The sequence below is a fragment of the Chanos chanos genome, chromosome 12, assembly GCF_902362185.1.
Source record: "Chanos chanos chromosome 12, fChaCha1.1, whole genome shotgun sequence".
In the NCBI taxonomy this organism is placed as follows: Eukaryota; Metazoa; Chordata; class Actinopteri; order Gonorynchiformes; family Chanidae; genus Chanos; species Chanos chanos.
The window spans coordinates 19,630,810-19,656,950 of record NC_044506.1 but is presented as its reverse complement, the minus strand read 5'-3'; the positions used below and the strand labels follow the sequence as shown (position 1 = coordinate 19,656,950).

Genomic DNA, 26,141 nt, shown 5'->3' with positions numbered 1-26,141 from the left:
TCCGTTCCCCTGGTAGCTGTCTGAAAAATCCAGAGACATGAACTGTCATGTCAGTGTTTCATGAAAATAATCAAGGACTGTTGATATTGATTATGCCAGATTATTCCTGGCTTACACAAGACGTGCATTTCTCAAGATTCCTGTTTACAAAACGGACGCGCTGATTCCAAATCGTCCCACTTGGATCCAGTGCCCGGTGTTCCACAACTCTAGCATTCTTATCCCCCTCCACACATCCCCTGACCCTACCCCACATCCTGATCCGACGATGCACACCTCATTGTCTTTCATTTACATTAAAACATTTACAGGATAAATCCACCCAGAAAAGTACATAGAATTCAAGAAAAAAAAAAAAAAAAACCACTTGACGGAGTCACTTTTCAGCCAATGCCATTGTGAGGAAGGAGGTTTCTGTCATGCACCAGCTGGTGAGAAAGACAGAAACTGTGATTCTCTGCTGGAATCTGCTTGGACAGCGTAGCAAGTTGGCCTCTGAACTCAAAATATAACTAAAGCAAGACAAACAACCATGGCTCTGAAGTTCTCACATCTCTCTCATATTCTGGATAAAAAGTCCTGAAATAAATCTATCTAGTTGTGCTCCGGTTGTTACCATAGTGACATTTCTCTCAATAAACGTTCTGAGCAGTGTGTCATATTGAGTCGCTGTGTTATTTTACGTTTAATTTCATTCTGCGGAGGGCGGAGGCTCTGTCCTCATGCGTGACTTTATATTTTTTTGACCGTAACTAAGCAGCCACATCTTCTAAAGATTTATCATCATACTGAACGTTGTTGAGAATGAGATGTGGCTATTTTTTTTTTCCTTTGCCACCACTGTAATGTAGTTGCACTAAGCAGAGCTTGGCTCTGGTTCTTTATCACTATTCACTGATGCCACCAGGCCACACCTCTGTTTTCTGTGAGAGTGAAAAAGGCACAGCATAATTGCATGGCAGTTACCTTTTCTCATTGGTTTAGCCACTCCTTATAGGCATCTGTTCAGGGTGACAAGTGACTGAGTGAATAAGGGAATCTCACACTGAAAATAATGTTTTATTCCAAATAAACTTTGATCATGATTCGTGACAGTCCAAGACCCATATTTAAGCTTGTGTATTTTCTGGCGTTTTGTTTGTTTGTTTGTGTGTTTTTTTCCTTTACAGTCGAACTCAAAAACATACATTATCATTTGGGGAGGGCAAACTGAAAATATTATATGTTACACTCCACTAAAGCACCTCCAGAACATTTTCCCATAGACATCTATGCCCTTGTAGAGCAGGCCTCTGGGTACTGGAGGACATGGATGACGATCACTGTGGCTGTTGTGAATTTGAGTGAAGAGAAGGCACTTTTTATCTAGCAAGCACCTCTAGTTTGAGAGACATTTCTCTGATAATATAGTTACATTTGAGTGGTGTAATACTTTCTATGTGACGATATTAAGTGTGGAGCAAAAGAAATGAGGAGATGTATGAAAATTACGAGGCTATATATGACTTTTATACACATTATTTTGCACTGGAAGCTTTCGTGCTTTAATCATATTTATCCAAATGGATTTTCTATCAATGAGGGCAACAAACGCCTGATTCGGAGGAGGATTACCCCTGAAAATTCTTTACCGTTATTGACTACTTCGTCGGTAGCCAGTGCTCCTGCTCTCTGTGTGGTACCTTTGAAAGTATTTTTCATGGCTTTTGTAAAATGAGCACTGAGGTAATGCTCCTTAGGAGTGCTCCAATGAATGGTTAATAAAAGAATAACTGGTTTTAAATTCGTTAATATATAAAATATTTGGGTATTCAAAGACTTCCCTTCAACCTTACATCTGTCTTGGCAGAACATCTTAATTTCAAAACATGTAGTTTACCCCGCTTTTACATTATTCTGTGAAGAGAGCTTATTTGACTGCTATTTAACCATTTATTAGTCTCGTTAACCTAAGAACAGAGCGAATAGTTTATCCTTAGTTATAAATTAGACCCATACTGCCTAGGTAAAGCGTATCATGTTCAGATAGAATACCTTCTTAATGAACATCGTTTTCTATATTTGGGTTTGCCATAGCGGTCTCCACGCTCGGTTTACTGAACAGTTAGTTTAAGTACAGGCAATATAGTGGGCAGCTGTGCGGGTGTGAGGACCTCCGGGCCTTCGTTCAGTGTGCCTATTTTACCGTAACGTACTTCAGATTGAGCTGCAGCTACCGGTGAGAGAACAAGGGCAGGATCGGGTGCGAGGCGGCTGCCGCAGCCGAGATTATTTCTGGATTAAGTGTAGCGAAGAACACCAGGAGCGCTGCTTTTAGCGCGCCGTCCAGGATACATGCAGGCATTGTTAACCGGGTCCGTGTGAAGCGCGGTTTTGCTCTTATGGAGTCCCCGAGAGCAGAGAAGCTAGGCGGCAGGCCCCAGGCCAGTCAGCCATAACGTTAGCATAGCTAGCCAAGGCTGCGGACCCTCGCCTTGTAGCCAGCAACACTAACGCCGTTTGATGTGCATCGCTCAAGTCTTGTAGGATAACTGAACCCCTTTGTGACTTTTTGCTTTCATTATCGATACTACACACACACTTACAACTTGTTTGCCGTACAATGTTTCTGGTCTTTTAAACTTTTACAAAGTTGTTTTTACACTTCTTCTATTGCTAAAGGAACTGAAATCTGAGTTCAACGTTACTTGGCATTTTGGCATTTAGTCGGCGCTTCTGGCTGAGTTATTGAAGAAGGGACGGAGGCTTGACTTGCAGCTAATTACATTGGTTACTGCTCTGCCGTGTACGTTCGGGTATCTTACGTGGAGCGCACTGTAGGACCGAAATATTTAGAAAAGTCACTGACAACAGGGCTCGACCGTCAGGGATCCACTCATCCTCACACCGTGCAGCTAGCAGCTTGAGCTAGCGAGCCAACTCAAAGCGTCCCAATGGAAGAAAATGACAACATGGACTATTTTTACCAGCAAGTTTTGCAAAAGGACGTGACCCGGCGGCTGCAGGTCGGTCCAGACCTTATAGACTACCTCAGTGATCCGCAGAGGTCTTCGGACGTGGAGCAGGACAAATCCCGTCTAGATAAGACCATAGACGAGCTAACGGGATGGGTAAACTCAAGCAATTACAAGGTAAGGTTAATATCGCTATGCCTGACAGTGTTCTTATGATATAGTACTGTGAATGTGGGACATCACTAGGTGTTTTGGAGCCCGTTACATAGAGTAAAGCATAATCGTCGTTTTTTTTCTTCTGGCTGGAATTTGTGCAGGTTTGGGTTGGAGGGGGCTATCAGATGTGCCGTTGCTCGCATTGTTTACGTGTGATAACGCAATCTGACGGCTTGTCGCAAAACTCTCTGGTGTGATACTAATCTTATCAAAACCAGCTTAATCTGATCAGCAACAATGAGCCGCATAGCTTTAACTTAAATAAAACTACGTGAAAACAAGTTCTGTTTCGTTTAAAACAGAATAGGACGGTAAAATTAGTATCTGACGACACCAAAGAGAAATGCGGCCGTCTCTCGATCATTTAGGTCTTTTCATCCCCTCGAAAACTATTTTCAGCAAAGCGTTTTCCCCCCATTTTTGATCAGTTCCTCTGTTTCCTAAAGGCAAGTAACGACAGCCTGCATAGATGAGAGCATCTTTGTCGCTGGACTAATAAGGATGGGGGAGGGGGAGACGTATTGTTCTCACACCGCCCCTTTGCTGAGAGGATCCCCCCCCCAAATCAGCATCTCAGAAGGATTCATACCTGCCGCATACATTGTTCAATTTACGTAGATTTTCCCCCCAAATAAAAGCGCTACGTCTTCGCGGAAGCTGTAGTGCCACTGTGTGTTGTCCATTCATTGAAACGTGTCAGCTACTCGTGTCATTGCATGTGGATATTATTCCTATCAGTAATGGCTGGTACATATGACTCTGCATTAGTGAGATCATCTCATAGCTTGACAAAGAGTTTTAACCTTCGGGATGCTGGAATGCTTCGGCTAAAAATAGCAAGGAGTTCGAGCGCAAACCTTGAAGCTGCTGATTCCATGTCCAACCTCCAAACCGTGCATCTCCTATGCAAGCACCTACGTAAATAAATATTTAAAAAATCATTCGCGGCCAGTCCCAAGCAGGTTAAGTTAGGTCGCATGACAAAGCATATTTGCTTTTTTCAAGCATAATTTATTGAATTCCGAATGTATTACTGTAACCTCTGTATTGTTTCAACGGTATTTAAGGCACGGCGCGGATTGGGAGTCAGCGACTGGTTGGAGCGGAGCCTATCTGCCTCATAAATTGAATTTGTTTAACCTCTGATCTTTGAATGTAGCTATTGAGTATTTAGATTTTGTAGTATGATTTATTTGAGTGCTTTCACCGGGTCATTTGTCTTTAAAAAAAAAACCCTCTCAATTAACTGCTCTAAACGATTTGTTACACATCAGTCTTTATGTTTCAGTAACAAAATCTGCATTGTCCAGAATGCTTTTTTTCTTTTTTTGCAACCTTTGTTTGAATCCTTGTGGTGGTGGTGTGCGGACTAGGCCAACATTCTTTCAATTATTAAATCCTCGCAGACCTACAAGGAGAGCGTCTAAAAGCCTTTCAGCTCTGTCTTCAGCTCCCTCTATTGCTGCTTTAGGAGGTCCTGTGAGTGGATACACAGTGTTCGTGTGTGTTTGTGTGTGTGTGTTTGTGTATGTGTCAAGGAGACTGTCTCTCCCACAGTTCTGCCGTCCACAGTCAGGTGCATAGTGCTGTTACCCCCTGCAAGAACAGGCCATATGGTCTCTCACTCAGACACACACACACACACGCACATACACACACACACTGTTCTCTGGCTGGTTTGACTAAAATAGGTCATAAATGCTGTGTTCCTGGGATGTTGTGAATATTTGATTGTTTCTCTGGAATGCGAACTTCCATCGTCCACTGCCAAGAAACACACACTGTGCAGCCATCCCGCAATCCCCCTACGCGTACACACTCACACTCACACACACACACACACACACACACACACACACACACAGGCACACACACACATACCACATGCATGCATCCCGCACATTCCATTTTACATATGGATTTAGACATTCACTCAATTAATGTGCAGGCTGATGAAGTCCTGAGATTGCCTGGCTTTTCCGTCAGGGCATAAAACTCATGCGGTACATGTCAACAGCTTGTCTGTGTTTAGTTCCCTTTGACTCAAGCTGTGGTTGAACTCAGCAAGTCAGCACACAGCCAGAATTTGCCAAAAACAAACAAACAACCACCTAAAAAAAACAAAAGACAGTGCTGAGACATGACTTCTGAAAACTCATATTTAGGATAAGATGTGACAAGTTTTATGGTGTTGGCTTGTTTTGAAACGCTTCATTAACGTTGTGTTGTACACACATGACACATCTTGGTATCTCCTTCCTTTTGAGGAGCTTGAGTGATGAGCAGAAAATGCCAGATTTCACATCCGTTTTGTCCACAGCTGTCAGGTGACGTGGTCTCCAGACAGTCGGGCTCCTGTGTTTTGTCAACACAGCCTGTCTTGTGTGAGTTATTGGCAATTTGACTCTTGTAGGGCCATGATCAGTTCAGTCAGAGATTTCATGTTTCTTTTCTCAAATTATGGAGGCTGATAAAAATGATTATTATTATCATTATAATTATTATTATTATTGCAGCAGCAATAAGAACACTAAAATCACGTCAGTCAGTGTGTGCTCACCATAGCAGCCCTGCTGTCTGAGGCTGAACTGTATACAGTGTCCGTAGATATTTCAGGCAGGCAGTAGTTCAAGTCACTTTGGCCCTTCTGGCTGAACGGCTGAATGCTTCATGGAATGCACAAAGTCATTCTCATCCTGGGAATTTGATACCTGCACCCTGATGGCCGGAGTGTGTTTGTCTCTGAGCGTTAGGGCCATGTTGGCTTGTCTCTTGTACTGTGTTGTGTTTAACAGTCTAACAGTGTGCTGCACTGATAGGAGGATGACTTGCAGTGTATGTCCTGTGTGTATATACAGTATATACACAGTATGTCTGTATGTATGTATATATATATGTGTGTGTGTCTGTCTATAATAAGATATAGCCTACACTCCAAATTAAAATCTCTCTTAGCGTTGCTCCTTTTGAGCTGGCTGGAGGCTTTTGATAAACTGAGTGTTGTGTAAAAATGGAAGTTTCCGTCCTTTATGAAAATAAACCCGTCTTGGACTCGACGCACTCAAGAAAGACAAACCACCGTGAGCTTTTCACAATGCCGCGATACTGTCGGGCTTTGCTGGGTTTTCAGTCGGCAGAGAGAGAGTTGGCAAACCCAAGCAGGACTTGACTGTGTTGTGCGTGACTCCAGGTTGTTTTCTCCTCAAATGTTCAGGCATGCTACGTGTTTTTTTGTTTTTTTTTTCTCTCTCTCTCTCACTTTTCCTTTTGGCCCCAGTGTCAAACCTGCAGCCTTCCAAAAGGTTGTGTGTGTACTCTTACATCATGACTGCACCCCCCCCCCCACACACACGCACACACACACACACACACGCACACACATATGTCTATGTATGTATAGAACTTGTGTAGTGGTCATATTACGTCATCTGAGAATGCATTTGAACTTCTCTGAGCACCTTATACAATAGCAGCTGTTGACATACGATGTGTTGACATTCATTGTTAATCTCTGGTGGCATAAGTGTGCTGATATGAAGGCTGGGGCGTACACTGTACTGGTCCCAAGGTCTTAGTATCGTCTACAGTATTCCAGCTAATGGCACTGCTAATGAGGACATTATCCGTCACTCTGGATCTCCTGACTGATGGAGCTGTTTGGAATTCCTGTTTAATCGAGTCCGTTCCGTGTTTGGCGGCGGTTTGTTTGTATTGTTGGTGAAGGACTGGCGAATGGTTCTCCATCTGTTTACCCAGAGGCTTAAAGAACCAAAGAACACAATCTTTCTTTTTATCGGCACTCTGGAGTCAGTCCACCCCCCCCCCCAAGTGACATTTTGATGTAAGATTTTGGCCAAAACTCAGAAAAAGTGCACAACAGGATGCTAGAGGAGGAGAATTGCGATTGCTGTTTCATGCTGATGAACTTGTTTCTTTCTTTCTTTTGTTTATTAATTAAGTTTCTCTCTCTCTCTCTCTCTCTCTCTCTCTCTCTCTTTCACAGGTTGCTTTGCTGGGGATTGATATAGTTAGTGCTTTTGTGGACAGGATGGGAGAGCGTTTCAAAGGCTATGTAGGGACAGGTAAGAGAGTGGAGTAAACATGATAGTTCTCTCTATCTATTACACACAAACACTCAAGGTCAAAATTTTGTTTTGTTTTTTTTTTTCACCTTTGGTTTCCAGTTCTTTGTGTGTGAATCACTTGCAGTCAGAGTTTGTGTGAGATTACTGCTGAGGAGATGGGATTGTCGGGATGACTCAACATCCTAAACATAGTCTCTCTCTCTCTCTCTCTCTCACACACACACACACACACACACACACACACACACACACGCGGAAAGGCATGCAATGACATAATGTTTGAACACAATGCCATTCTTATAGTCTTGGCCTCGCAACTTGGCTGTTACCAAGGAAACGGTTTGTTTTGATCGCATCAGACCAGCATACTCTGTAACCCCACCTGCCCACAGTCTTCCCTGACAACATTACTCAAATGATAGAAAGAATGATCTCATCTTCTCTCTCTCTGTGCCTGTGTGTGTGTATGAGAGAGAAAGAGAGGACATTTAACTTGTGATAATTCTCTTTCCCTCCCTCCCTCCCTCCCTTTTTTTTCCTTGATGCTATTCTTTCTTTTCAGTTTAGTTTTCTTCTGCTGGTTCTCAGTGTTTCCAGTGGATTAAAATATTGAAGTAACAGTAATGAGTAGTTAGTCAGTACTGAGAAAAAGAGGGAGACGGAAGATGATAACCTGTTCTCACAAATACAGACACGTATAAAACGCACACACACACTCACACACGCGCACACACGTACACACGCGCACACACGTACACACGCGCGGACACGTACACACGCACGCACACACACACACACACACACGTGTGGAGCTGTCCTGACTGGGTTGTGGTGTGGTTGGGTTGGTTCCAGTGGCAGTGTGACCCTGTGTTTGCTCTGTGTCTGTCAGTGGTTCCCGCGTTAGTGGACCGTTTGGGGGATGGAAAGGATCAGGTCCGAGACCAAGCGCAGGCACTCATCCTCAAACTTATGGAGCAAACGGCCACAGCTATGGTGAGCAACACACACACACACACACACACACGCGTCTCCGCCAGTCCTCCTAAACCCTGAGCTCCTGTAATGTTACTGCCCAGGTTTCTTACCTGATGCAGGGCCTGCAATTCAGTTTTCAAAAGGGGGGGGGGGGGGGGGTTTCCCCACTTAAATGCTTTGCATAGGGGGATTTATACTCTGGGGGAGGGGTGTCACTATTTGTGAGCTTAACCTATTCCTACCTCAGATTGCATTTCGTCACTCTCCCCCAATTTAAAGAATTCTCTGAACTATATACATTGCTGTATCTCTTAGTGATCATCTCTTTCAGCTGCATCAGTGTCCTTATCTTAGTGATCATCTCGTTCAGCTGCATCAGTGTCCTTATCTTAGTGATCATCTCGTTCAGCTGCATCAGTGTCCTTATCTTAGTGATCATCTCGTTCAGCTGCATCAGTGTCCTTATCTTAGTGATCATCTCGTTCAGCTGCATCAGTGTCCTTATCTTAGTGATCATCTCGTTCAGCTGCATCAGTGTCCTTATCTTAGTGATCATCTCGTTCAGCTGCATCAGTGTCCTTATCTTAGTGATCATCTCGTTCAGCTGCATCAGTGTCCTTATCTTAGTGATCATCTCGTTCAGCTGCATCAGTGTCCTTATCTTAGTGATCATCTCGTTCAGCTGCATCAGTGTCCTTATCTTAGTGATCATCTCGTTCAGCTGCATCAGTGTCCTTATCTTAGTGATCATCTCGTTCAGCTGCATCAGTGTCCTTATCTTAGTGATCATCTCGTTCAGCTGCATCAGTGTCCTTATCTTAGTGATCATCTCGTTCAGCTGCATCAGTGGTCCTAAGTCTCTATTTTGGTGGCTCTCCTTTCTCTCGTCTCCATGCTCTATTCTTTCCCTCTCCTCTGTCTCCTCCGCTTCGTCTCTCGCCCCACTTAATAACAACTCTGCTAACACATTCGTTTTCTGCTATGAAGTAGGCGGCTTTGAGAAGCCCCTTCGTTTCCTCCTCACACTTCAGTAGCATTGGCCATCACACTCTGTGCTGAATCTGCCTAACGCTTTCTTTTCAAGGCTGTGTGAGAAAGGACATCTGAGTGGCGACTTAAAGTTTACGTTTCGTTACGTCGGCAGGTAAAGGGCGCAGCGCCGTACATCGTACGAATCGAGCGGCTCATTTCACCGCTGTTATAGTCGAGCCGCGGATATATTCTGAGCTAATTAGTCTGAAGCATGTCATTGGACTGCTGCTTCACCTTAGTGATGTTACCGTTACCTGTCCGAGGATCCTGAGGATTAACGCTCCTGACGTTGACATCACTGGCACTGCCGTTTACGCTAGTCCTTTGGCTGAACATTATTCCAAATCGCTGTAAATGTGTGCGGGAATTGATCAGCGCGCGATTTGCGGGAATCGATGAAATTCCGCGCAATACCTGTAAAATCCCGCACTGACATTCAGGCCCTGTGATGTCCTCTTTTTGAGGTCATCATATTTTTGCACTTCAAGGTGCTTCTCTTTCTTTCTTTCTTTCTTTCTCTCGTTTTCTCTTTCTCTCTCTCCCTCACTCTTACTCCCACTCATGCTCATTTGCAGTGATGTCTGTGTAATGATCATTGATAAGTGTCTGTCTGTCTCTGTAGTACGTTTGGGAGAGGATGTTTCCTGGCTTTAAGCACAAGAACTTCCGCAGCAGAGAGGGTCTCTGTCTCTGCCTCGTTGCCACACTCAACGCGTGAGTCACATACTCACACACACACAAACACACTCTCTCTGTCTTTGCAAAGACACACAAACACACACACACATGCACAGCCACTGCAGACAAATTTGAAACAAAAAAGGGAAATGGAACTGTCTTAGTTCCAAGGATGGGCACACACACACACACAAACACACACATCTATGTTATATGAACACTCTCGGTATGGGCCACTGGGGGGTGCTGTAGTGCTATCTCGCCCGCCTGACCCTTCACTGACCGTGGCAGGCAGAGTGAAGCGTCAGAGGCTTGTGCAGCTCAAAGTCCACACAGAATTAAACAGCTCCAGTTCCATAGACCTCTCTCCTTTTCTCTCGTCTCTGCCTCTGATTATATTATAATGACAAAGTTCATTTCCTGCTCGAAGTTTTGATGTTCACCTACATTTTCACTCACACACACACACACACACACACACACACACACACACACCGAGACACACAGGGGATATTCTTGCGTGTTACCTCACTCAGAGGAGCCCTCCTGATTGAGTTAATCTCATTACCTGTCTGCATAGTTTCCAGATAGGTCAAGTCACACTGTACAGATCCAGTCCTGTAAACACACACAACCACTGAATGGCTTTTCACCACTGAACAACTTTAAACAACACATGGTACCGTACACTCACTCGCTCACTCCCACACACACACACACACACACACACACACACACACATACACATACACACTCCTCTATTGCTCATATCATTGAACAACGACTGCAACACCTTTTTCCAACACACACTCACACATCTCTACCTTCATAGCTCCGCTCTCACTTTTAGCTTTTCTAGTACAGTAAGTGATATACCTATATAACTGTGTAATTGAGCTTAACCAATAACTCTTTCTCTCTCTCTCTCCTCTGTCAGGTATGGGGCCCAGCCGTTGAGTCTTAGTAAATTTGTGCCGCATCTCTGTACACTGACGGGAGACCAAAACCCACAGGTCTGTGTCTTTCTCTGTGTGCCTCTCTCTGTGTCTTTGCTGTTAATGCGAAGTGTGTGTGTGTGTGTGTGTGTGGGGCCATGCGTGGGTGTACGCTGCTTTGCTTTCTCTGACAAGTCTCTTAATGCTAAATTATGGGATGTCAGCTGAGGGGCTGGAGCTCCTGCTGAGAGACCAGATTTTTTTTTTTTTTTAGAGAGAGAGAGAGTAAAGACAATTTTACAGGATGAAGAGGGCACCGGGATGAGATCAGGAAAAGAGATTGAGAGTTCAGAAAACAGTCTGAGTTCCTAGGTGATGTTAAGTGTGTGTGTGTGTGTGTGTGTGTGAGAGTGAGGAGGAGAACGTGCAGTTGGACAGCTGAAGATGTGTGTCGTGTGAATTGCAGGTGCGAGAGGCTGCTATAACTACACTAGTGGAGGTGTACAGACATGTAGGAGAGAGAGTGAGAGCTGACTTGAACAAGAGAGGCCTGCCAGCTGCAAGGTCAGTAACCACTCTCCACATACATTTACCTTACACCCACAACCACCTAACTACACCCTATACCCACACCCACACCCACCTCACCACACCCTACACCCACATCCACATAACTACCGCACTACTCTCGTTTACCCCATAATAACTCATTCTTCACTCCTGCTCTGTGCCTGTTCAGTGTGTATCATATACAACTCACAAATTAGGGCTGAAGTGTTTAATGTCTGCATTGCACCTACTCCAATCCAACATTACATGGCGCCCACACACACACACACACACACACACACACACACTCAATCCTCTGTATACCAATTAAATACATGACATTAAATTCACTTTAGTTTTGCGAGAGTTAGGGATGCACTGAAGATAATTGACCCAAAATAGCGCATTCGTCATTGGGCCGAGCGAGTGAAAATGCTGAAATATTGGACCAAATGCCCGATGTGATTTTTGTTGCTCCCATGCACTGATGATGGGTTCAGACAGCTCCAGCAGACATGCTGTGTAGACCCCAGTCCTGCCCTGTAAAAATGAATGACGGCTATTGTCAACAGCACGTAGAGAAGCATTTCACAGGGTTAGGTAAGGAGACTAGATTAACAGTGTGTAAACACTGTTTAAGGTGAGTAATCCAGAGAGATACGGTACCAAAACATTTCTCTGCTACAGGGCTTAAGACACAACTTCCCAGCCAGGATGCAGAGTAAAAGACATCAACAGCCATGAGAACGAAATTCCCTCCCAGCGCACGGACTCTGTTTGTGGCCGTGGTGTTTGAAAAAGCTGAAAGCTTTTCAGGTGACGGTGCCAAAACAATGCTAAGACAATGCCACTGAAAATATAATGGAATTTATCTGCTTGGACTTAGTCATTCTGAAGTTCAGTATTTTATGTTGCTTTAGTAATCTTTTTTTTATTCATTTATATATATTAAGTTCAGTTGTTGTTTTTTTTTTATATATATAATGTCCTCTTGAAAGGATTGACAGTTCGATAATGGAAGGGATTTTCCTTCCCCGTGTAGTTTTGCAATTCAGATTCTTTGGAAAGTATCAAACAAAAGCGAAATTGATTTAAGTTACGCAATGGTAGAAAAACAAAGTGGAAAATAAAGGAAAGCATGAGGGTGTTTGGTATTCAGCTCAGTGTGTTTCCTCCGACTGGGTCTCTGCCTCAGCAAAGACTTCACAGCGCAGTGTATGTGGACTGGGACAGTGTTGTCACGTCACTCAGGGCCTCCCTGGGCCTTTCTCATACAGATCATCCAAACTATAGATCAACCCCTGACTTACCCTCATCTTTCCTTTCTCCTTTATTCCACTGTTTTCCCTTCAATCTTTTCTCTCTTCACTCTTCTCCACTGTGTGTGTGTGTTCTCTCTTCGCTCTTCTCCACTGTGTGTGTGTGTTCTCTCTTCACTCTTCTCCGCTGTGTGTGTGTGTTCTCTCTTCGCTCTTCTCCACTGTGTGTGTGTGTTCTCTCTTCGCTCTTCTCCACTGTGTGTGTGTTTTCTCTCTTCGCTCTTCTCCACTGTGTGTGTGTTTTCTCTCTTCGCTCTTCTCCACTGTGTGTGTGTTTTCTCTCTTCACTCTTCTCCACTGTGTGTGTGTTTTCTCTCTTCACTCTTCTCCACTGTGTGTGTGTTTTCTCTCTTCACTCTTCTCCACTGTGTGTGTGTGTTCTCTCTTCACTCTTCTCCACTGTGTGTGTGTGTTCTCTCTTCACTCTTCTCCACTGTGTGTGTGTGTTCTCTCTTCACTCTTCTCCACTGTGTTTTCAGCCTCTATGGTTTGTTTTCCTTCTCTCTGTTCAGAATTCAGCTTAGCCCCACAGTCAACCGACAGCAGGTTCTGAAACGACCCAGTCACTGTGTGTGTGTGTGTGTGTGTGTGAGTGTGAGAGAGAGAGAAGGGGGGGGGGGGGAATGCTGGTTGCTATGGTTACAGTAATAAGTGTTGTGGCGCATGATGTGGTAATGACCCTGACACACACACTGTGCACTGCCTGTCTGACTCGGACAATACAGCTGCCCACCAGCACAAAGGGTGTGTGTGTGTGTGTGTGTTTGAGGAGGTTTTAGATTTTGCTTTCATTCATTTAAGTTTCATTTGATTTTGACTTGTGCGTATGTGTGAGAGAGAGAGATGTGTGAAGAGGAATGTATGTTTGTTTCTCCGTTTTCTCTTTGGAATCCTATTCCCTCACATCAGACTGATCAGATCTGATTACAGAGAGAGACGGAGAGAGAGAGAGAGACGGAGAGAGAGAGAGAGACGGAGAGAGAGAGAGACGGAGAGAGAGAGAGGGGGAGAGAGAGAGAACTGAAGGGGTGTGATTTGAGCGGGTGGCATAGATAAAGTGCAGTTCTTAAGGGTGTAATTAACCAAAGGCTCCTGGTTGTTGGGGTGATGTTATCTGTTCCACTCACAGTTGTTGTGAATAATTAGTGTTTCTGTGTGATGGTTAGATTGCATGTCAGGTCCATGATTTGTGTGTGTGTGAGTGTTTGTGTCAGACGGAGCAGAGTAGATGCAAGGAAAAGATGTCGCAACTGCTGTTTTTAAAGGACGAAGCCCAGGGCAGAGAAATGCCTCAGTCTAAATCCCAGAGAGAGAGAGAGAGAATGAGAGAGAGAGAATATGACAGAGAATATGAGAGCGTGAGAGAGAATGAGAGAGAGAGAGAGAGAATGAGAGAGATAATATGGGAGAGAGAATATGAGAGAGAGAGAGAGAGAGAGAGAAGAGAGAGAGAGAATATGAGAAAGAATGAGAGAGAGAGAGAGAGAGAGAGAATATGAGAGAGAATGAGAGAGAAGAGAGAGAGAGAATATGAGAGAGAGAAGAGAGAGAGAGAAGAGAGAGAGAGAGAATATGAGAGAGAGAGAGAGAGAGAGAAGAGAGGGGTGCTTCAGTACTAGTAGGAGGAAAGGGCAAAAAGGAAAGGGGGGACACAGAGAGAGAGAGAGAGAGAGTGTTTAAAGGGGGGTGGGGCAGCTGCTCTGTCTGAGCTGCTGATCTTTTTGCTCCTCCCCCTTGGTGTGTGTGTGTGTGTGTGTGTGTGTGTGTGTGTGTGTGTTCCAGGCAGTAGGTTATGTAAAGGGGAACAGAATCCCTCTGCTGTCACACACGCACACACTACTTTGTGCTCTCTCTCTCTCTCTCTCTCTCTCTCTCTCTCTCTCTCTCTCTTTTCTGCGTGCGTACACGCAGACAGACACACATGCACACTGCGAAAGCGTCCAGAGTGTACTGCCTTTTTTAACCGTCCTCGTACACAAAGGGGCCGTTAGCATGTCTGTGCAGGTGGGTGGATCCTCTCATGCTTGCTCTGTCTCTCTCACTGCCTGACACACTCTCTCTCTCTCTCTCTTCTTTCTCTCTCTGCTCTTTTTCTGTCTGTCTCTCAATCTCCTTCTGTCTCCCTGCTTCCGTACCATGCTGCATACAAAGAATTAGAATCCTAAATCGGTCGCAGTGAGTGGGGAGAGGAGTGTGTGTGTGTATGTGTGGTTTTGTGTGTGTGTGTGACAGAGAGAGAGAAAAAGAGATTAACGTGGCTGATTCTTCCGTACTGCAATCACTGCTTTACTCAAACACAAGTAAATGCTTAATTGCGTGCGCACGCACACACACACACACAAATATAATCACAGACATTATGACATGACCTATGGAACTATGGGAGCTCAGACGCTGTCTCACTGAGCATCAGAGCGGTTTTGTGTCTTCATGTTGTAATTAGCCTGTGTGCGTCTGTGTTAACTCTCGGATAATACGAGAGTTAAATTGTATGCAATGTAATGTGAGGACATGTTGAGCTGCCAGCCTTGGGCCAGTCTTTTGTTTGTCTGCCTCACATGCTAAGCTCTGTGGGCTTGTATCGCGTTCTTTCTCCTCCGGCGAGGACCTGCCGTCTCTGGCTGTGCTGACAAGGGCTGGTTGGGTTTTTGTATATCTGTTGTGGCATTTGGTGTGACTGTGGGGACATCCTGATATACTGGGGTGTGACAGGGCTGTGCTTGATCCTTGTTTTTGGCGGCGGTCAGGCTTTCTAATTGCTTTAGGTTTCAGCAGACTGTAGTTTGCTTTAGTTTTGGCTGCTTGGAGGTCATCAGATGTTGAACTGTTGCTTTTGGAAGGTTTGTTGGTTTGTTGAGGTCAAGTTGAACCAACGAGCTGTTGGGATGTTGTTGCATATATGAGCTGTTGGGATATTAGTGTTGTCTCATTCTGAACTGACGGGCTACTGTTAAGGGTCAGAGCTGCTGAACTGTTGGTGCTGTGGACTTCTGTTTGTATTCTAGCTGTTGGTGAAGGTGTGAGTTGTTATTGGACTGGTGGTTGTGTTTCAGCTGTTGGTGAAAATGTAAGTTGTTATTGGACTGGTGTTTGTGTTTGAGCTGTTCGTGAAGGTGTGAGTTGTTATTGGACTGGTGGTTGTGTTTGAGCTGTTGGTGAAGGTGTGAGTTTTGGACTGGTGTTTGTGTTTGGGTTGTTGGTGAAAATGTGAGTTGTTATTGTACTGGTGTTTGTGTTTGAGCTGTTGGTGAAAATGTGAGTTGTTATTGGACTGGTGTTTGAGCTGTTGGTGAAAATGTGAGTTGTTATTGGACTGGTGTTTGTGTTTGAGCTGTTGGTGAAAATGTGAGTTGTTATTGGACTGGTGTTTGTGTTTGAGCTGTTGGTAAAGGCGTGAGTTGTTATTGGACTGCTGTTTGTAAAGGTGTTGCATGTTGTTGAACTGCTGTTTGTGTTTTGGGTCTCTGTGAGGGATTGAACAGGCTGCTGTGGGGCTTGAGTTGTTATTGGGCTTTTATGCTATAGTTGAATTGCTGTGCTCTTATGCTATATAGTTGAATTGCTGTGCTCTGATTGGGCAGTTGTTTCACTGTTGTCTAGGTAACATCAGGCTGTTTGATTTTAATTTTTTTTGGCTAAAGATTTGATTCGCTGTTAAGGTGTGATGTGACTGTTCTCCAATCATATGAGCTGCTGTGCTTCCTTTCTTTGACATTAGTTTTTTTATTCTTTTTTTTTTTTTTTAACAAGTCAAGCTGTGTTAGCTAGCTAATATCGGGGTGTTTTGGAACAAATGAGCTATTGGACTGCAGTATATCCATTTTTGGGTGTTTTTTGACAAAGGCCAAATTGTTGTTAGGCTGTAGTCGAAATATTTCATTGCTAAGGCTCTGCTAGGTTGTTAGCCTAAATATTTTTGACAGTGTGGTTATATTTACATCTGAACTGAACACTATTATGTCTGACTTTTGTGGCAACATGTCTGTCGTAAAAAAAAGTAACGTTAGACTTCACATTTTGTTCTTTTAATGCGCCGTGTGGTTCTGAATGCGAGTCATGCCACACATGGAGCTCTTTGTGTTTGTGTGAAACTTGCAATGACTAATACACATGAACCAGTCATAATAGTGTGATATCAGTGGCGTGTCGTTTGTGTGAATATTCCATTACAGTGAAAAATGCGAGCGCATTTTGCCTGCATGTCACTAATGTTCGTCTTTGTCCTGCCTTTCTTCCAGGTTGCAGTCAATATTGAGCCGGTTTGATGAAGTTTTGAATTCTGGAAACATGGCTCTTAGCCTGAGTCAAGGTGAGTCTTTTTTTTTTTTTTTTTTCCTGATCATAATTGGTTATTCCTCTGGTTTGGTTGAGTCCTAAAGTTAAGAGTGGTACTCAGCTGTGAGTTGGCTCTGATTCATGTTTTCACATCGATTGCTACACTGCCAGTGTGGTATCATCACCCTCACAAACTGTTAATAGCCAACAACTTGAGCTGATTACAGTGTTTCATTTTTTAAGGTTCACAGTTAACCAGGGGAGTAAAAGTTATTTTAAAAACATGGAAATACACACACACACACACACAAAACCAACAAGCAGAACTTGACTGAGGTTTGGCTTGGTTCTTTCCTGTTTGTTGACAGCTGGGTTTTTTTTGCTGAATAATTATGCTTAAGGAGAAGTGGTGTGTTGGTGAAACTGGAGACTGATAGGGAAAGTTTGTCTAGTCCACACTGCTGAGTCATTGCTGGTCTCATGTTAAGTTCTGATTAGATACAGGTTATGAATGAAGTAATACGGCATATAAACGCTTGACTCTTGACAAATTGCGTGTAGTTGTTTGGAGTGATGCTGAACATTTAAAGAGGAGATGAAGTGTTGCAAGATGTTACTGACTCTCAGGTGAAGGGGGAGGGTAACTCAAGTGTATGACGTTGTATATTTAATCAGATCCATTCCATCATGATGCAATGGAAGATATGTCTGACCACTAATGAGTATATTAGGCATTCACTGTACAGGAGAATTAGAATTAGCATGGCTACAGTGTATCTGAACCTATGAGCATTAGCATGGCTACAGTGTATCTGAACCTATGAGCATTAGCATGGCTACAGTGTATGTGAACCTATGAGCATTAGCATGGCTACAGTGTATCTGAAGTAGAGCCCAACTGATAAATCGGTGTGCCGATATGAGCTAGTTGCAGATAAATCGGTATCGACGTTTATAAGGACCGACAATCAAAAAAAGAAACAGAGAGACAAGATGGATCTTTCAACCATGTTACGACGCTCATGTCAGCCATGCCTGGTTCTGCTGCAGTGACGTGAAAGCTGGTACTGTCAGTCAAACATCAAAATTAAGTTTAATGTCACGGTAGATGAGTGGTCAAGGCTAGGCTAAGCTGCGGACAGATTTGATTGCAGGTTAATTTATGAAACAGTGTGGCAGTTCTAGTGAGTAAAAAAAAAAACAACGGTCCTATCATTTCTCCCTCATCACTTCTAAAAATTCTCTGGCAACGTCGCTTACAGCAGCTTATAACGCTGTCCATTGCTAAATTAGGTTACCCACAAAGCTAGCTAATCAATGGAGGACTGCTAGCATTAATGAGCGGTTAAATGATAGCGTTTAACTTATTCTGCCTAAATGAAGCAATGGTAAATAAATCTGCGACTCACACGTCTGTAGTTACAGTCGGTGCACGTCAGTGAAGAGGGGACACGTTAGTAAACGTGAGCTGAACCAAGTATCTAACATGGCAAACAAAAATGATCTACCTTCTTTTTCAAACGTTTAGTGTGAAATCCCAAAGTGTCAAGTCTTCACTGCAGACAGTCATGTAGTAGTAGATGCATTCAACAGCAGCATTTAGGTCAGTTTACTGCATTATTTATCAAAACTTTAATATATTTCGTTGTACTTTTGTTCAAAGCACTATTTCTGGCAATGTTTTTAAACTGCATTATGTCATGTTGTCTTGATGAAGAGCCTTAAATAACTACACGCCTAACAAATGATAGGGAAAATCTTTGCTTATGTTATGTGTTTCTAAAAAAAAAAAAAAGAAAATCGGCCAGTAGATCTTTCAGATTTTTAAATCCTCAAATATCGAAATCGGTATCTGTCTGAAAAAACCCTGTATTAGTCGGGGCTCTAATCTGAACCTGTGAAAACTGCCTTGTGGCTATTTTCCATTTGAATGTAGAGCAGGATGAGAGGAGCCCAGGGAGGGGGGGGGGATATTTGAGGAGCTGACAGACAGTTAATGGAGGAGTTTAGTGATCGGGCTGGGGGGGGGGGGGGGAGCAAAAGTGTTGGAGAGACGTGATATTTTAGCGGAGCCCCCCCCTCCTCTCCTCCCCCTGTCCTGACCATGGAGAGGGACAGAGAGGGCAGTGCCTGTCACTGCTTAACTCTGACACAACGTGACACTACAGAGACACAGAGAGAGAAAGAGCCTGAATGTGTCAGAGACATTGTAGCCATGTTAGTTGGTGAAGATGGAGATGGTGAGTGTACATGCGTTCTCTCTCTCTTTCTTTTCTTTTCTTTTCTTTTCTTTTTTTTTTTGGTCATATAATTGCTCTGATTTGTGAATTTTTTTTTCAGCCGTCACATTGTACATACGTGTGTATGTTTACATCTGGGGCTTATGCCTGATAAGCTTAGAGGGGGTGCAGGCTCTGAGCAAGGATGGAAGAATGGATATAGGTTTTTTCCCATTATGGAAAATACTTGTGTGAATTTTCCTGGCTTTTTGTTTAGGTCGGCTGTCTGCAGATTTGTGTGTGTGTGTGTAAGATCAGCAAACTCGTGCATATGCTTGTGGGTTACACACTGAATGTACATCCTCAGTCTGTGTGTGTGTTTACCTCCTGTATGTCTGGCTCCATGTGTTTTGCATGTAAAGAAGTGCAGGGATTTTGTGTGGTGTGTGTGTGTGTGTGTGTGTGTGTGTGTGTGTGTGTGTGTGGCAGACACAGCATTTACTGCGTCAGTGTGTTCTGTCCCTGCAGAGAAAAGCATGACCCGGTTTTGTTGGGCATCTCGTTGCCACAGTTACATGTTACAAGACTCTCATCATCTCTTTGACCTGGATATGTGGCAGCCCTAGAGTAGTTTGGTGCGTGTGCGTGTGTGTGTGTGCGTGTGTTTTAAAAATAGTGACCTCACTTCCACCCCCACCTAATCCTTATAACCAGATTAAACGACCAATTAATGACCGATGCCACCCCAGTCTCCACCCTCGGGCTACAACGGAACGGACCGCATTTCGATATTCCGCTCTGACATATCCAGGAGATTTGACTAATTAATCAGACAGTAGCGCTGCATGTTTACCCGAGTTATCACTGTACGTATACAGTCACGTCATGTGATGTGCGTGGCCTTAGCCGTCGACCCAGACACCTCGGGCCGGTCCGTCCACACCGCACGTTTAACGCCTGCCTCGACTTAACGCCTGATGAGCAGAGCACTGATCAGCTGAATGGGGTCTGTTAGAGAGGGAGGGGCGTGACAGGCGCAGATCTGCGGGAGCCCGCAGGAACACGACCGGGGAAAAAACATTCGTGTTTACAAGCTTCAAAACTGATGCTATCAACTTCTCATCCACCTATGAATAAATAATAGAAATGATATTATAAATAGGAAATCCCGGGATCAGGGCCGGCGTAGGGGACGGTAGAGAATCGTGACGGGGCCGTCGTGGAGAAAGCGCGGCTTTAGGATCGAGCTCTGCTTTAGAGGGTCAGGTCTTCAGTGCAGCGCCACGTCTGTGATTTTCACTGAAGGCCCAGCTCATGTTAAGGTCACAAGTTCAAACACATTTAGTCTCTCTTTAAAAATGATTATAATTTTTTTTTGTTTTCACTAGAACATACCAGTGAACCTGTTTGCTTATGTTTCCATTTTTTCCCCCTTTCCACATTACTCCTTCTTGCTCCTTAGCTTATGGATTACGATCATGTCACACGTGCATGTCATGGGAATAATTCCTATGTGGATTAGGGACGTGTGTGTATGAGAGAGAGAGCGAGAGTGCGACTGACTGTGTGTGTGTGTGTGTGTGTGTTTGTGTGTGTGTGTGTGTGTGTGTGTGTGTTTTGTTGTGTCAGAGTTGGGACAGTCTGTAGTTAGTCAGTGGGGAAGGTAAATCCTGACTGAAGTAGAGCGAGGTGATTGGTTGACCGTCATCTGCTCTATTTAGACAAGATGGAACCGCTGTGCTGTCCTTCCACCAAAAATCTGCCCAGTCATTTTGAGCTGATATATTTGACGACTGGGGGGAAAAAAAAAACAAAAACACAAGTCTTTCAAAGTTTACAAATATTATACCAATATATTAGCAAAAAACATTAATCTTTGTCAAAAGAGAGAAATTCTATGCTGTTTTCCACTCTCTCTGCCCTTACGTAACTAGATTTGTTTAAGTCAGGCTTGGTGCTCGTCCAGTGAAATTTCTGCGTACTCTCACATGTGCTAACTCTGCTAATGACCACGACTGAAGTTCAGTTTCTCTCAGAGAAACTAGGACACTTCACAGAGATTTCTTTTGACTGAACACTTGGCATAAATTCCCATTGGAATACAGTTTTAGTTGAACCCCCCCCCCCCCTGCCCTCCCCAGTCCACTAGTGCTTTTATTCTAATGTGTCTTGGTTTCATTGAGAATTCGGGGCACGAGGGGTCTGGCTGGGTTACACAGGGGAAGCTGTAGTGTCATAAGAGAAAGAGCAGTGCTGTTTCAGAATCTCAAATCCACAGAGGATGCAGTCTCCTCTCGTTGTCATGGTAACAGCCTTTAGATTTTCCTTTGTGGAAGCCAGTGCGCTCTCTCTGTCTCTGTCTCTCCCTCTCTCCCTTCTCCTCTCTCTCTCTCTCTCTCTCTCTCTCTCGCTCTCTCTCTCTCTCTCTCTGCCTGTGCCCATCCCCTTTTTGTCTCTTTCCCTCTTCTTTATTGGTTTAGCTCTGTGGCTACGCCCTTCTGCCTGGACAAAGGCATATTATGCTTGTATGCTTATAATGCTAGAATACTCTCTCCCCCCCTCTCTCTCTCTCTCTCACTCTCTCTCTCTCTCTCTCTCTCTCTCTCTCTCCTCAAACACACACACCCCAGGATTATTCATTGATACGGGCAACTGCAGTTTTAAAGTTGCCTGTGGCGTAATCACATTTGCTGTATTTAGTGGACTGGGTTATGCGGTAATGATTGGCAGCTGCTTTGAGGAAACACACGTCATTTTCCCAACCCCTTTCTTTATGACAGGGTCACAATGCCTACAGACACACACACGCACAAAGAACAGGTCTCAGCTGGAGGGGTGTGGCTCCTAGCCTCCCCCACTTTGTCATGCTTCTTATTTCTTATTTCAGAAGAAGGGCTATGCATGCACAGGGTTTTTTTGGGATGTGTTTTTTTTTGTGTCTGTGCGTGTGTTGTTTTTGTATTCTGGAGCTTGCGTGCCTTAGTCTTAGCTTATTAAGTTGCTAATGCACCAGTAGTGATGCTAATTAGCTTAGCTTCTCCAGACACACCAAGCTCATTTATATACAAAGAGCATCAACAGATCTCAGTGCCCACTGGCTGATCAAACATGATGTCATCTCTGCTCTGATTGGACGTTTAGGCCACATTCGAAATTACACGATGCAAGGAAAAGAGAAAGAGAGAGAGAGAGAGAGAGAGAGAAGGGAGGGAGGGAGGGAGGAGAGAGAGAGTGAGCGAAAGGACAGAGGGAGAGAGAGTGGAGGCCGGGGGAGCGAGAGAAAGAGAGAGAGAGGGAGAGAGAGAGCGAGGGAGGAAGGAAGATGCCGGCTGTCAGTAGGGTGGTGGTTCTTATTCAAGGTGGCGTGTTTTTTTAAAGAGGGGCTCTTCGTCGCCGTGAAAACTGCTGTCATGTGAGCGACAGCTTGGCTGTTACCTCGGATACGGGAGAAGAGAGAAAGAGAGAGAGAGAGAGAGAGGGTGCGCCACGCCCGCCGACAGGCATGAGGCGCCTCATCTGTAAACGCATCTGCGACCGTAAGTGTGTTTGCATGGCCGTGTTCCAGTCCAGCAGGGTGTAGCCTTTCACGTCTCTGCATGGCTCCGCATCCACTGTAGGTATGGTGCGCGATGACTTTTTCCCATGCTCTCAGTTGCCGTGGAGATTAAAGGCATTTTTCGAAGCCCTTCGCTGGTTGTCGAATGGACAGGGTGTCTACATCTCTCTCGCTCTCTGTTTTCCTCTCGTCACTGCGCTGTGTTTCTGAGTGTGTGTGTGTGTGTGTGTGTGTGTGTGTGTGGGTATAGGGATGTAGAGGTATCGGGTTGATTGGTGTATGTATGCGTTCGGATGTATGTTTTAGTTGTCTTGCATATCCCCGATGGCCTGTATTGAACGTGTCCATTGATAATCCTGGAATAGATGTTGACTTGTACTGCGGTCTCTGCCGGACAGAGATCCTGTTTCTGAAGCCGGTCATGTGACACAGAGGAGACACAAAAAAGACAGTAATAACACAGGAGGGGAAAAGTCCATCAGTCCGGGGTCAGGGGTAAAATATACACACGACTACAGAACAGTAATGTTTACCCCTCACACTTCTGTGAGGGGGTGCTTGTGTTTATTACTGAGGGGGGATGAAGTGCGAGATTGGAGACAGAAGGGAACAAGGTGTTCAGTTTCATGAGGCACTGAGTATTTGCTCTGTCACTTGTTGTTGGATCCATACATGTCTGTTTCCCACCTCATTTGTTTTGTTGAGGAGTTCAATAGTGTTTGGTGTTGCAGTTTGTGTGGTTTTACTTCAGGTACTCACAAGTTCTCGATTTGAGCAACTGTCATCGCTTGGCAACAAGTAGAAACATATTGTGAAGAAGCTGCTCACTTGTGGTCTGCAGTCTTGATGGTTTTGTGAGCTTAGACTGAAACACACTGTACACAGTCAAAGTGACGTCTCCATGGTTCTTGCTGTCTCTTCCAGATCGTAGTTTTGACGATGACGACTCGGTGGACGGTAGTCGGCCGTCCTCAGCCCAGGCGGCGTTCAAAGTTCCGAAAGTGCCGAAGAAACCGGGAGATTCCGCGAACAGTTCCCGGAGACCCAGTGGTACCGGGGCTGGGAAGATGGGTAAGTTACACAGACTCTTAAACCGGGTACAGAATCACAAGGATTTCTCTACATTGGCAGTGATAATGGATCTAAATTAGTGTCCAGACTAATGCAGAGACTATGTGTGTTTTGAAGGCAGGTTTTGAAAATCTTAACCACAGAAGGGTGGCTTATGCTTTAGTTGGCCTGATCAGTTCTTTTTGCATGGTTGGTACAGATTAGACATCTCTCTTTTGCAGACTTAAAAGAAAAAAAAAAAAAAGGTTCTCACCTCTTGAAGGACCTGCCTCATGCTTGGAAATGCTTAGTATGTTAAAGGTCATATAAGAACTTGATGGACAAGCTGAGTGTTCTCCACTGACGTTACATTAAGAAGGGAGAGAACATTGGAGAATGTTCGACAGGTAACTCGGTGGCGAGGACAGCAGGGTGTACTGATGTTTCAGCAGCGAATGCGTCCTCGTCGGTGTCAGCAGAGCTCTCTGACTCACTGACCGAATCAGCAAAGGGAATCGGAGGAGGGAAATGCCTTCATGTGCATTAATGCCAACTTCAGGCCCAAAAAAAACGACAGTTGGTCTGCTGGAGATCAGTTAATGGACGGTGTCAGTCTAAACCTTAAAAAAAGACGCAGTTGTATTCTTTAAAAGTGCTGTAATGAGAACATCACACATTAGACGTGGAGGCCAATTTCAGTACAAGATTATTCAATCAAATTATTCACCAGACGCAGTCAGGTCTTGTGTATCTCCAAACATTGCCTGATGCCTGTCTCGTAGCATCGGTTAGTTGCTTTACAAGGTTAGTTTTTCGTTTTGATGCTTGCAAACGCGTCATGATGTTAATATTTCCTCTTTAAATCTGTCACGGGTATTCAGAATTTTATGTTTTCGGCCTCATCAGCGTAACCTAAACAAAGGCTGCATAATCTAATCATGCTTTGTGACTTGTTCAGTCTGCAGACATATTTCATTATTTTTCTAGCTGTAGAATAGCATCTTCACACACGTACCCAGAATTTTTGTCCAGAAATTTTCTGCAGGTGAAAATGGAGCGCAGTGATCTGCTGCTGGTGTTTTTGTTGTTTGTGGAGTATGTTGAAAAGATGACGGGATGCGCGGAGGTAGCTTTGAAGTGCAAATGATCCTGATCATATGCTAGCTTTGAAGATCGAAGATGGACAAGAGAAAAGGAAAAAAAGAAACAAAAGGAAAAAGAACAGAACATAAGAGGAAAGAAAGGGAAAAAGAACATGCATTTTTTTGGGGGGGGGGGGGGGGGGGGTTGTTTGCTCCTCCCCCTCAGTGATTAGTGGAGGACTGTTGTGTTAGAGAAGAGGAGTACAGTGGAAACTCGACTTTCAGTGTTGATGTGTTTGCGTGATTAGTGGAGGACTGTTGTGTTAGAGAAGAGGAGTACAGTGGAAACTCGACTTTCAGTGTTGATGTGTTTGTGTGATTAGTGGAGGACTGTTGTTGTATTAGAGAAGAGGAGTACAGTGGAAACTCGACTTTCAGTGTTGATGTGTTTGCGTGATTAGTGGAGGACTGTTGTGTTAGAGAAGAGGAGTACAGTGGAAACTCGACTTTCAGTGTTGATGTGTTTGTGTGATTAGTGGAGGACTGTTGTTGTATTAGAGAAGAGGAGTACAGTGGAAACTCGACTTTCAGTGTTGATGTGTTTGTGTGATTAGTGGAGGACTGTTGTTGTATTAGAGAAGAGGAGTACAGTGGAAACTCGACTTTCAGTGTTGATGTGTTTGTGTGATTAGTGGAGGACTGTTGTGTTAGAGAAGAGGAGTACAGTGGGAACTTGATTTTCAGTGTTGATGTGTTTGCGTGATTAGTGGAGGACTGTTGTTGTGTTAGAGAAGAGGAATACAGTGGGAACTTGATTTTCAGTGTTGATGTGTTTGCGTGATTAGTGGAGGACTGTTGACGTGCTCCTGTTCCCTTTTTTTTTTTTTTTTTTAATAGATTAATGACTGAATTTCAGAAAATACAAGTTTTCGAGCGCGTGACTGTCACCAGCGTTGTAATTCCGTGTTTCAACCCGAATTCAGCACAGTATGTGCAGCTGTGACAATGTCTTTCAGGAAGACACTAAGTCAACACAGGATTGTAAACGCCAATCATGGCTTTATTATAGAGACAGATGTTTGCGCTGGTCACTAAGCTGGGTCAATCATATGTCTGTCCTAGACACAGAGTATTAGTGAAGAGCACACTTAGATAAGCCCTAAATGGGTTAATGTGTGGTGTTGAGGGATTGTTTGCATTCTGAACATCATTGAAC

General features: G+C 44.2%; 1 protein-coding gene across 4 annotated transcripts in view; it reads left to right on the top strand.

The window, feature by feature from the left end:
* The first annotated feature begins 2,751 nt into the window (after positions 1-2,751).
* Positions 2,752-26,141, top strand: part of clasp2 (cytoplasmic linker associated protein 2) — a 54,970-nt gene continuing 31,580 nt past the window's right edge. For all 4 annotated transcript variants that reach the window (XM_030788671.1, XM_030788672.1, XM_030788669.1 and 1 more), the window contains exons 1-8: positions 2,752-3,131; positions 7,174-7,252; positions 8,145-8,248; positions 9,885-9,976; positions 10,878-10,953; positions 11,342-11,439; positions 16,982-17,052; positions 23,718-23,864. In XM_030788671.1, coding sequence (XP_030644531.1) covers positions 2,934-3,131; positions 7,174-7,252; positions 8,145-8,248; positions 9,885-9,976; positions 10,878-10,953; positions 11,342-11,439; positions 16,982-17,052; positions 23,718-23,864 — 865 coding nt within the window. In that variant the 5' untranslated portion in view covers positions 2,752-2,933. The remainder of the gene's footprint in view (positions 3,132-7,173; positions 7,253-8,144; positions 8,249-9,884; positions 9,977-10,877; positions 10,954-11,341; positions 11,440-16,981; positions 17,053-23,717; positions 23,865-26,141) is intronic.